Below are 13,169 nucleotides of genomic sequence, written 5' to 3' on the forward strand. Positions count from 1 at the left end.
AAATTAAGAAAAATGTATTGATTTTTTGATTTTATACGAAAGAGCAAATTTCAGATTTTTAGAACTTCATTTTGGTACCTAAAAGCAATTTCGAAGAGATTATTCGAAATCACCTTTTGTCAGCTGGGCAACTGCTTGACAGCTCCACCCAGTACAAAATGCGACAAGGGGTGATTCGACAAATCGCTCCAATACAAACTTCAAACTGTTTTTTAAATAGGTTCCCGGACACCAAAATTCATGAAAATTTGGATTTCGACTCAGTTTTGCATGCAGATTCAGAATATGGAATTATCTCAACACCACAAAAGAAGTCAATTGCTGGACGCAATGCTCTGATGTTATCAGGGCTGTGGTGTGGTTTCCGTTGTGCGTAACTTTAGGGTAACTAACGGTTAACTTCTACTGCCGGTGTTGGATTTCTTTTCGAAGAAAATACATAAGAACTACAAACTAGCATTTTAGAACATTTATTTTACTGTTGCATTGTCACAGATCTCGCGTGATTCAATTGATAAAAGTTAAAAAACATGTTTGCTCTCAATTGTAATCCTAGTGAACGAATTGTAATCGTTTTCAAAACACTACTAGTTCAAATCAGCGAAGGCAGTTTGCAAGCAAACCTTGCAACGAATGGCGCTTTGACTTGTTCCACGTCCATTTTGTTTTTTTTTGTATCTTTTTGGTAATATGCTGCACATTCTAGGTATGTTAATAAAACAATAAATAGTAATATTTAATATTGTTGCATTTGTAACGACTTAGAATACTCTTGTAGGGCCAGTTTACAGCTTGTAAGCTTGGCGAACCATCAAATCGAAATAGGCATCCGAATCGATCGAAGCACTAAGGCCGGCATAATAGTTCAGGAACTCCTCCTTGGTGACGGTCCCGTCGACGTTTCCGTTCTCCTCGAAGTTGGCCAAAAATTTCCTCAGGATGACATCTTCCGTTTCCTCACCGCTGATGTACAACGGGTGATTTTTGACCGAGTAGACATTCCTGGAAAAAAGTGAGGACAGGAGCAGTTAATGACATGTTACTTCCACGATAATGGAAATAGCAATACTTCAAATCCTCGATGGTGATGGCTCCATCACCAGTTTTGTCCAACTTAGCGAAAGCTTGGCTCACGATGTTCTTCCTTGATTCGGACATATTGGGACGGATTGCGATCAAGAATTCGGTCATGTTTATCGATCCGCTGCTATCGGTGTCAAACCTGGAATTAAACAGGAAGTCGAATGTAGTAAATGGGTGATTTTTTCAGGTAGAAATTGTATCAAACAGTTATCAGTAATTCGGCAAATAAGTAAGTAAGAAAATAAGTGAGTAAGTAAGTAAGTGAGTAAGTATGTAAGTTAATAAGTAAGTAAGTTAATAAGTAAGTAAGTGAGTAGGTAAATAAGTAAGTGTGTAAGTAAGCAAGTAGTAAGTAAGTTGGTTAACAAACAAAAACTAAAAGCGTTCAAATATATCAATTCTACGCCTGCATCATTACTTGTTAAACATCTCGGTGGCTTCCTCGTTGGTAATGTCCAGTCCGGTGTCGAGCAGACCCTTGATGAACTCCTCCAGGTTGAGTGCCTTGTTGCCGTCGTCGTCCATGCGACGGAAGCACCGACCGAGGCCGAGAATTCCCGACGCGCCTCGGGCCAGACACATGTGACGTAGTTTCTCGATCGAGTCCGTCAGGGTGCCCGACGACAGAGCCCGACGGCTGCGGTTGATCATTTCCGATTCTTGACGAGACATTGCACTGACGGGACGATGTGTCATCTGGAGAATAAAAGGGGGTAGAAACAACATATTTTACAATACTTTTCGTAAACACTGTACTTAAGAAAACTACAGTCAGATCTTTTCTTACGCGGAGAAAACACACCGCGCTAATTCATGAACTCAATCAACTCTGTCATTTAATCCATTGTACTAACTATATACTACTGTTGAGAATTCTATTTCTACCGATTCTTCAGAAGATCGGTGAGTATTGGAGGGTTGGTTGGCGGGCCCTGACACCAACTCTGCCAACTTTCCGGATGACCTCGGTGCAAGTTTTCAGTCATTCAATCACACTCAAACGATAATCAGTGGAGATCATATCAGATTACGATAAAGCCCCACTTTGTCTTATAAATAGACATGAAATCGGGTCTAAGGGAACGGTGTGCCCAGAGTACTACCGGAAGTACACATCTGGGATCAAATTTCAGATGCAACACATGCTAGAAAACAACCTTAGCAATGTGTTCTTGCATTGGCCTACCATTTCAAGTTGTTAAAAAAGCTCAGAACTATTATAAAATGCCAGATTCATGTACGAATCATTAAAACATTGCACCAGGAAACATTTATTTATTTCCGCTTGCTTGAGCTTGATTGATCGCCCGCGGATGCTGCTCCAGTATCGCAAGACCAGCCACACTCACATAAGGAACCAATAAGATATCTGCCGGGGCTAACAGGCATCCTCATTCATTCCTCAGTGTGTGAGTATTGGTGATTTTCTATTTTTAGCCGATAATGGCGCCTGCCACCTCAGGTTGAAGGTCAATGTGGAGAAGGGGAAGGAAGTGATGATTGCAATCGTTTGTATCCACAGCAGATCGAATATACAGTCGAGTCTTCTATTAGACGCTGCCACCCACTTTACGCCCACCGCAATTTCTCAGCTGTCTTGAATCCAATCCAGCTGATTTTTTAGCGCAGTTAGTACTTACTATAGACTTATCACATATAAAAAATGAACTGAATTGGTTATAAGACAGCCTGGAAAACGCGGTGGGCGTAAAGTGGGTGGCAGCGTCTAATAGGAGACCCGACTGTACCTCTGCGTCTGCACAAATTAATGCGGATATCTGATTGCTGCTGGGGTATGGTTGGCAGAGGGTTCACACATTGGTGCCAGGCTTTAGATTATTACTATGAAGCTAATGCGGCACAGTTCGCTTGATTGCATAACGCGTAGGCGTTATCTGATAGATCATCACTGTGCTGTGAAAGTTGGAAGGAAGAGAAACGACTTTTCAACCGTTTCTGGTTCTACCGATGACTATGAAATTATTACATGTATACATGAGTTGTATATGTAGAGAGGAGGGAGAAAGTATATAGAAAGATAAGTAGGAGGAAAGAGACGGGTCAGGACCTTTTGCATGCGACTCAGAAGCGGTAGCCAATAGACCATCAAGCTCGCCTTGCACCAGGGAGCACTTATTTCCGGTTCAGAAACAGATTCACACATGAACTTCCGGTATCACAACTATCCTTTCATGAAGTACAACTCTTCTCATCGATCTTACTGAAAATCTTAAAAAATAGATATCTAGCCGCACAAGTTTGTCATGCATCCTATTTTTAGCTTCAGCTTCTGAAATCAGCTGAAGCAGGTGATTGAAACTAGATAAGTTGAAAGGTCAACAAGTGTTGTGGAGTTTTAGTGGGGTACCATGAGATCTCAGGGATATTTCAAGGGGGTCACACTGGGTTTTAGGGAATACCATGAGGTCTCCGACGCGCGCGTTTAAGGGGGTCTAAGGTTCGTCTCAGGGGCTTTAGGGGCGTTTTAGAGGGCATAATGGGAGTCTCAGGAGCGGGAAATACCTCTGAGCGACCTTAAAGTCCTGAGGCTCCTTTATCAAAATCCTTGGAACCTCTTGAGAACTTTATTGACAACCTAGAACATTCTGAACCTTGTCTGAACACCATGAAACGAACTAATTGACATACCAGTGGTTCTAAAAGCTGAATTTGGATGTGGGTTACGTTCATATGCATTCATTGAACCTTCGTCAAGAATATCAAAAGATGTTTTATATTCTTATCCTAGGTGCTCAAAACTGTTCGATAACGTCCTTCAAATCTACAAGAATAATCCGATTAGTTTTCGAAATAAATCATAGCATCAAGGATGTTTTCGATCACCTGGCAATCATTTGACTCTTTTGTTTATAACTCAGTTCAGAAGTCCAATATTACAACGTGGTGTTCGGGAAACTTGTAGATTAATGTTTTTCCTACAATTATCACCAAGGAAGTCATATGCCAACTCTAATATTTACGGTGTGAGAGCACTAGTACCACCTACTCATACTAAACGATCAAAAAATCCGATCGTTTAGTAAGAGTAGGTGGTATTTACACTTGTACGCCGTAAATACATATCAGAGTTAGAATATGGCGTCCTTGGTGATAATTGTAGGAAAAACACTAATCCACAAGTTTGCCGAACACCACATTGAAATATTGGGCTTCTGAACTGAGTTATAGCCAAATGAGTCAAATGATTGCCAGGTGACCGAAAACATCCTTGAATAGCATTACATAATCTACTGGGATCCGTGAAGCTCTTGAAATCTATAATGTCTTTTGTAGACACTATAGGGATATCCCAGGACAGTCAAACTACCTTGGAGTTCAGAACTTCAGATCTTTACTCGTAACAGTAGCCATATCTGTCATACTTAGTAACGTTGCATAACCAACTACGGTTACTGGAGTCCAGTACTTTTGGCACATTCAGGGTCATCCTAACTGTCCTATAATAAAGTCCTTCAAATCTACAAGAATAATTCCTTGTGTTTTCGCCATAAATAATAGCATTGCACAATCTACTGAGTGCCATAAATTTACTTAATGTGAAATGTGATATAGATACACTATAGGGGTATTCCAGGTCAGCCAAACTACCTCGGAGTTCAGAACTTCAGATTTATACTCTCAACAGTAGTCGTGTCTGTCATACGGAGTAACGTTTCATAATCAACCGCGGTTACTGGATGAACCTGAAGTCTACTAGATATTATTATAAACTTTTGGAACATGCGGGGTCATCCAAACTGTCCTATAATGAAGTATCCTTCAAAAATCTACAAGAATGTGTTTTCGCCATAAATAATAGCATAACATAACTTGCTGGGAGCCGTGAAGTTCTTGAAATTTGAAATGCCATTTAGAGACACTATATGGGGATATTCAAGATTAGCCAAACTACCTTAGAGTTCAGAACTTTAGGTCTACAATTGTAACAGCAGCTATACTATACTGAGCAACTTTGCTTGATTACTCCTACTCCAATATGTAATCATCCTGGAATTTCACGAGTCATTTCAAGATACTTTTGAGATATTACAGATCATCCAAACTACTCTACAATAAGGGATAAGGAATAAGGGATAAGGAACAATAAGCGTTTTTATATAATTTTGGGATATTATGAGTCATCCTTACTGTTATGGAGCCTAATTGATAAAAGCATAAGGTAATTTAGCTTTAGACAGTAACGTTGAACAACCAAATGGGATCCATATACCTCTTTACTCTCAAGGGTTACTCCACGATAGTTTTGTGATAATTTAGGTTATCCAATCATTCGTGAAGTACACAACTTTATATCTACACTTGCAATGCTAGCCTGCTACGCTGAATGATGATACAATAATGAACCATGTTTACCCAAGCAACACGACTTGTTTCAAAGCCAGAACAAGCAACATCAGTGCAATTTATTCAGTGTTTGTATTAAGGACAACATAACATAATTGCTTCTCCTTTGAAACGCAAAAAGCGCAAATTCTAAATCGTTATGCAACTTGAGCTAGGGGTATTGATAAAAAAAGAAAAAAATGTCCAGACTCGAACCATGGACACCAGGAGTATTAACCACTCACCTAACATACTAAACCAGAAGCTCTGTGAGAGATTTGCTGTTCAACGCACCATAAAAGCTACTGAAGTTACGCGTTACTTCATTGTATCTTCTTTGTCACAAGTTAGAAAGCTGTCAAAATGAAAAGACGCGCAAGTTTTCTGTAACACATTTGGAACCTAATCTGAACAAACAAACCACAGTTAGATGTTTCATGTGTGTTACATAGCACATTTAATGCAAGCTGACTGTATTGTCACTTGTGAGGAATATATTAGCTCCGCCTCCATAAATCGATGTCAAATACGATGTTTTTTGTAATTCCTATGAAACAAAGCTGCAACTTAACGATATTCGGAGTTTAAATGCAACTCAACTGGTAAGATTGAAGTTGCGTGTGCTTTTATTGCAACTCTTTTAGACCATAGCATAGAAAACCAGATTTTGCATGATGTTGCAGGTGCTGCTTGGGTACTAATATTTTCCAAAGACTAGTAGACATTGTTCTGTATCTTCAAAATATTTAAAGTTGCTTAAACTTTTATGGAACCTATTTTTTGAAATCTGCATTCTTTGTAGTCATTGTGAAGTATTGTTGATTCAGTGTTATTATTATTGTTATTTACGCTAAAATAATAAATTAGATACAATCATTACAGTTGGTAATGTTGTGTAACTCAAAACAGCTAAGAATATCTTAAAGGGATTCTGTTAACAGATTAATTGACTGCGTAAGCTGCAGACTTCGTGTTATTTATGGCAGGACAATGTATACGATTCTGAATACATCGAAATTATGTCATAGTCTCTGATTATATTCTGCGAGCTCCACAGTAAGTATAATAGATTATGCAATATAACTCTATAAACAGAAACTACAGTTGGTTGGTGATAAACTAAAAATTGACATGCGGAAGTTTTGGTTTAAATGGAAGATGCAAAGCCATCTTGACTAGGAAACCTTGAACGATTAGTAATTTGTATAACTAACTAACTGTTAAAAATTTTGTATTGATAGTAGAATAATTATATTTTAGAACCCTTGAAAAAGGTCCCATACGGACCGAAACGTCGGGAAAAATCATAAACTAGTGTTTTTGATTCCCCCAAAGCCAACATTCCGAAGTGACACCAGCTGATCTAATAATGTCCATTGAATATTTAGAAGATTTACTGGACATGATAGATTATATATCGTAGCTTTGTATAATGAATGAAGTTACAACTGTAGGCTTTAGTGTTTAAACTCAAGAACGGTTTGGATGATCTAGTAAATCTCAACAAATCTGCTATTGTCTATTGAACTTTCAGAAGACTTACTGGACATGATTAAACACAAATCGTAGCTTTGTACAATGAATGAAGTTACCGTTAAACCCGTAGACTATGGTAACTAAACTCAAGAACAGTTTGCTTGACCTAGGATATCCCGACTGATCTGATACTGTCCATTGAACTTTCAGAAGATTTACTGGACACAATAGATTACAAATAAAAGCTTTGTATAATGAAACATCCCAAGTAACCAAAAGTTCAGATAAAAAAGGGTACTTTATAAGCTAAGCAGCTTGTTCGAGGTTGCTCGTTTGCCTTCTAAGCAGCTTCATTTTTAAGTAATTTTGGAACTTGAAAGTTCACATAAGCACGCTGGATAGCCTTCTAGGTAGCTTCTGACAGAACTTTGACAAAATTCATGCAGAAACAAAAATGTGTTTTTCAAAATCACAACCCTGTTAGTGAGTTTGTGATTCACGTCTGGCAATTGCTTCTGATAAATTTATTTTCACACATGTCGCTGCTATGTAAATTTGAACTGGATTCTCCTGCGCACGGTGTGCTGAAACATGATTATTATCGAAGTTGCATGAACCTAAAATATTTTTTCGTTATAAGTTAGCCTTAAGCGTGTAGAAAAAGATTCTGGGGGGTAGAAAATCTTTCATCGGGGAAAATTGAAATAAAATCGATTTTAGTATTTTACCATTTTCTTCATATAAAGCTAGTGTTACGCAAAAAACAGGTAAGTCAAACTCCTCTTTTAAAGCCACCTTTCCAATCATAAAATTGAACATTCATAGAGTAAAATAAATGTAAAACATTTTACAACGAATTACAAATTATTTGAGACGTTCGTTCTATGTGATCAGCCAACTAGAGTCTACCAAAATCCATATATCAGAGATATGAATAGCGCATAAATTCATTGCCCTATATGTGAATATTCTGCCTCTTATCTCTTATTGAATTTCACTTACAACAAGCTGTTAATGCATCATCCTTAAGTATAGACGTGATATATTCAATGCAAGTACGATAACAATCGTGTTTTAGCACAAAAATTTCAAAATAACAAATATTGAACAAACAAGAAATACCACGAGTCGGCTCATGTAGGCTGTAATTCATGCTGTAGTTGGTGTTTGCTGATGGAATTATAATTATTATTATTACTTTATTATAGAGATTTTCAGCCCTAGGCTGGTTCATCTCTTCACTGATGGAAGATTTAGGAAATGATGAGATCTAAGACTACGTCGACGTGTGTTGATGTGCAACATACCTAAAAAAGCGGGGCAATCAATGTTGCCTTGAAGAAGATCTCTAACAAAATAAACTTTGACCACATTGCGTCTCGCACTGAAAGGTCCAAATTAATAAGCTAACAGTGGCTTTTATAGCTTGTCAATGTTAGCGGATTCCTCCACTTGAGATGACGAAGCGAAAAACGAATATATTTACGCTGTACTCTTTCAATGCGGGGAATTTCATTGTTGTAATAAGAAGTCCAGACAACAACCGAGTATTCCAAGATGGGGCGCACTATTGAACAATATAGCGACTTCAAACTATAGATGTCCTTAAACTTCTTGGCGAGGGCGAAGCGAAAGAGGAAGCCATGTTGCGACGATGTCTTGACCATGACATAAGTGACACGGTCTTTGAATGACAGTTTTGTGTCAAACAGAACTCCGAGATCTTTGCTGCCGTAATTCTGCAAAGTGACGTAAGCGACATTGATAGTTTTGGCCTATTTTTTATAACAAAAAATGTCAAACTTTTGAATGGCGCTTACGGCACTTTGCAGAATTACGGCAGTTTGACTGTCGATTTGCGCATTAATTTAACACCTCCCAAAGCGTAGCCAAAGTAGGAAATAGACTTTTTTGGGCCGAATGATATGACGGAGCATTTCGATATATTTAGTGATATCCGCTTTGACGAGCACCATGTAGCAAAGGTTTTAAACTGTTGCTGCACTGCCGTAATTCTGCAAAGTGACGTAAGCGCCATTCAAAATGTCGGTATTTTTTGGTATATTTTATATTATATCTGGTGTAAAAATAACACTGTGGTATGCCTGCTGTATTATCATGCAACATCTAGTCGTAATATATCATCTATGGAAAGAAACTTAGAGAATGAGCAAGAGCTTTATGCATAATAACCAAAAAACGGGCAAAAACTATCAATGTCGCTTACGTCACTTTGCAGAATTACGGCAGTGCAGAAAAGCTGCATCGGGACGCTGCTTAATCATGAAATACAACTGCAGGTCGTGAGCATATGAAAGTTTCAGGCATTTAAGGATAATTTTAACGTCATTTATGTACAGCTGGGGAAGAAACGATCCAAGATGACTGCCTTTCAGAACGCTGGACCATACTGTGAACGGTGAAGATACGTATAGTATGTCTGGTTGAATGGGATTGAGGCCAAATGAGGAGCTCCTTTTTCATACACAGTTTATCGAATTTGACCAGTGTGATTTACTGATTCATTTTATCAAAGGTGGCAGAAATTTATGCTTTCAACAATTGTAAGATAACATAAATTTAATCATTTAAATTTAAACACAATTACAGAAAACCATTTCATGTTTTGGAATTGTCATGAAAAAATAAATAAAAATAAAATAATTTGCGCGTCATGGCATGGATGATTACAGGCAATTTTAGGGTACACAAAAATTTTATTTAATTACTAAAATTTTATGTTCTCTTTTTGGGGCTACCACACAAAACCAGGTATATATATTAATATTATTCACATCACAACACATAAAGAACATTGATGCTGTCCTGGCGTCGCGTTTAGAAGTCAGACTTTTGGTATCGTTGGCTCAGAATCAAATATTATTAGAAGTTGCATCAGAAAAAAACTAACGTTGCCATTTAGAAGGGAAGTTGGGCCGTTGGCATCGACAGGAACTACGGGTAATGCCTGTAAATTCACAAGTCACGTCTATACTTTAGGACGATGTTTTGTCACTGTCAGGGTTTGTTATGAGTAAAATATAACAAGGGATAAGCGGCAGAACCTTCACATATAGGGCATTGAATTTATGTGCTATTCTAATATATGACATTTGGCAGACTCTAGTGGGCTGGTCACATAGAACGAACGTCTCAAATAATTTGTAATTTGTTGTAAAATGTTTTACATTTATTTTACTCTATGAATGTTTAATTTTATGATTGGAAAGGTGGCTTTAAAAGAGGAGTTTGACTTACCTGTTTTTTGCGTATATTTTTTATATGAAGAAAATGGTAAAATACTAAAATCGATTTTATTTCAATTTTCCCCGATGAAAGATTTTCTACCCCCCAGAATCTTTTTCTACACGCTTAAGGCTAACTTATAACGAAAAAAATATTTTAGGTTCATGCAACTTCGATAATAATCATGTTTCAGCACACCGTGCTGCGTGATAGCCTGCCGAGTTACCGCTGCGTCGCTGAAGACACTTGACGAAGTCAAGCTAACTCCACTACTGTACAAATGTGCAAAACTAGCTGCCGACAGAAAATCGATTCAAGTCAGACTTTACCTGCTGTCCACTCAATCACAGCTGTAGTACTGTGGTAGAGCGTAGGGTTCTCACGCAGCACTATCGGTTCAAATCCGGTGGGCGGCAGTTTTTTTGCTCAAGCCTAGTATTCATTGATTTGATAAATTCATATTTGTCTTTTATTCGTGTATGCTTAAAGACTTGTTTTCTGTAAAAGAAACTGAACTTCTATAAACTTAAAAGTTCCGACAAAGTTCCGAGTAGCATCTTAAGCAGCTTTTAAGTTCCGCGAAGTTCAGATAAAGTTCCGAATGGAATTTTCTGGCTGTTTAAGAGGCTAACAATGAGCCTTACCGGAACTTGTGACCGAAGTTCCAGCAAGGCTCATCGTTAGCCTCTTAAACAGCCAGAAAGTTCCATTTGGAACTTTATCTGAACTTCACGGAACTTGAAAGTGCATTTTATCATGGGAAGCGGAACTTTTGGTTACTTGGGATGTCACCGTTACACTCGTACACTTCAGGATCTAAACTAAAGAACAGTTTGGATGACCTAGGGCCTCCTGACTGATCTGATACTGTCCATTGAACTTTCAGAAGACTTACTGGACATGACAGATTACACATCGTAGCTTTGTATAATCAAAGAAGTAACGCTACACCCGTATACTCTAGCATCTAAGCTTAAGAACAGTTTGGATGACCTAGGATATCCAGAAAAAAATATTCTGTATCATATTCTACCCCTTTTATGCTTCATAAACATGCAAAAAACTTTATTATAACGCTTGGAAAAAAATCCGGCTTCAAAGGGTTATATAAACACACAGTTAATGGACTATTTTATGTATACCGATCAGTGTTGTCATCTGAAGTCACAATTCCGAGTAGTGAATATCCACGCCACGTAAGAGTTCTCAATAGACACTCAAACTTTGCTGAACATATAGAGAAGGTAAAATTGCATCTTGTACTTAAACTTTCACGAAAGTAGGTATGTACTACAATGTTTTACGGTCACCCTGCCTAGACGTTAAACGAGGACGGAGTGTACTTACGAAAGTTACAAAAGTTTAGGAGTCACTGATTTAATCCCGCATGTTTGCGACTGCCGATATCCTCCTTAGGTCAAGGGGCTTGTCGGCTATATTTCCATTCCAATCACCAATGGCATCATTGGTGCTGATAAATTATTGAGTGCATTTATTTCCCTTTAATGACGCTCGCCGCAATCATGCATCACCTTTATATATAAACATACAGTCTTTCCCATTTCAAACGTAGGGTATATTGGACTAGGTGTGAACATACAAAAAAAAAATCTCCAAGAACGTTGACCTGCATGAGTTCAAGATTCATATCAAGCTGCAGGTACAGCAAATTGAAAGCTTTTTTCGACATAATAGATTTTACCAAAATGATGAAGCATGAATTGAAACCACCTTGATTGAGGCATCTGAACTTTGAATTAGTTCTGCACGAGCGTGGTAATGCCAAATTTGCACGTCTTTTTGTTCAATTTCCCCTCATCATGGTATTGCTCGGTTCGTTAGTTAGCACCCTCCCGCTTCGCAGTTGCCGTCAAACTATCAACCATGCGTCTCCTCCGTTCAAAGTGTTGTGGTTGTGGATCCTAGCTGGGGCAGTCATCGCCTTCGATACTAATTATATCAGTGTTGACCTCAATTTTTAACCTCCACCCACACAAGGTCCTTGTTTAGATTTGGTGTTAGCTCACAGTCAGTGCCGCTCAACCGCAATGTGAATTAATCGAAGGTGTGAATTCCAAGGTGAAACGAGATCTATAGGGAACCATGGCGGGGCATTGAACAGGCGTATGGAAGTATCCTTGTATAAAACCAAGTACGGCCATCCAATCGATTGGTCAGCAGCGTTTGTTGGCGTGAAATGGCTCGATTTACCTTCAATGGAATTCTGTTGTTGAATCTATGCGCTGCTCTCATGATGGGCACTTGGTGCTGCTTAGAAGACGGTAACCGTTTGATGAAATCTTCAAAAAAGTGAATGATGATGCGTGATTAATCCTTTCGGCAAGTTTGAGGTAGTTGAGGAGGGGTGCCACGAGCACTGGGTTTGCCAAATGGAACAGCTTCAATCGAAGACTCCCGTTGAAGAATTTCTAAACCACACTTCGTTTTCGCTCATATTCCGTTCTATCCGGTTGGAATACCCCACAATACAAGGTAGAAGCACTGTGCAAATGGAAAACGTTTTCTGCAATTCGAACGGATTTGTTTCCTCGGCTAAGGCACAACACGGACTGGTCCTTACCAGTGCCAGTGGAGCGAGAGCAAGCGAAAGTCTCGAAAACTAAGAGAGTGCCACTACTGGCTCTACAGAGCAGAGGTTCCCAGGTGTGTCCTGTGCGAGACCTTGCCTGAATGTACGTAGTATCAGTAGGTTGGCTCCAGAGGCACGTTCTCCTCCATTTGGGAAATTTGTATCAAATGTATGTAGTACTGTGGTAGCTACTAAAACCAGGGTTTTGGGCTTCGTAATCGTTTAGTGCAAGCAAATTATATTCATCTAACGTTTCGAAGTGTATTATACCTTTTTTAGGGAATTGGAGCTTATAATCGCTCTCGTTCCGAAGGCACGGTTCGAGCACAATATTCAATAGGAATACTATGTTGCGCATAGAGTGTCCATTTCCCGGCCAATTTTCGTGTCCTGGGATTCGGGACAAAATACTTCGCTAATCCCGGGAAAT

The 13,169-nt window shown here is 38.7% G+C and overlaps 1 protein-coding gene across 3 annotated transcripts in view; it reads right to left on the reverse strand.

Moving 5' to 3' along the window:
- Positions 1-454: 454 nt before the first annotated feature.
- LOC109409075 (calcyphosin-like protein) overlaps positions 455-13,169 on the reverse strand; it is a 54,026-nt gene continuing 41,311 nt past the window's right edge. For 2 of the 3 annotated variants that reach the window (XM_062854397.1, XM_062854396.1), the window contains exons 2-4: positions 1,502-1,779; positions 1,070-1,222; positions 455-1,002 (exon numbers count right to left, since the gene is read on the reverse strand). In XM_062854397.1, coding sequence (XP_062710381.1) covers positions 786-1,002; positions 1,070-1,222; positions 1,502-1,779 — 648 coding nt within the window. In that variant the 3' untranslated portion in view covers positions 455-785. Of the gene's footprint in view, positions 1,003-1,069; positions 1,223-1,501; positions 1,780-12,360; positions 12,688-13,169 lie in introns of those variants that run through there. The other variant, XM_029860793.2, reaches the window with a different exon arrangement.

This window comes from Aedes albopictus, chromosome 2, assembly GCF_035046485.1.
Source record: "Aedes albopictus strain Foshan chromosome 2, AalbF5, whole genome shotgun sequence".
Lineage (NCBI taxonomy): Eukaryota > Metazoa > Arthropoda > Insecta > Diptera > Culicidae > Aedes > Aedes albopictus.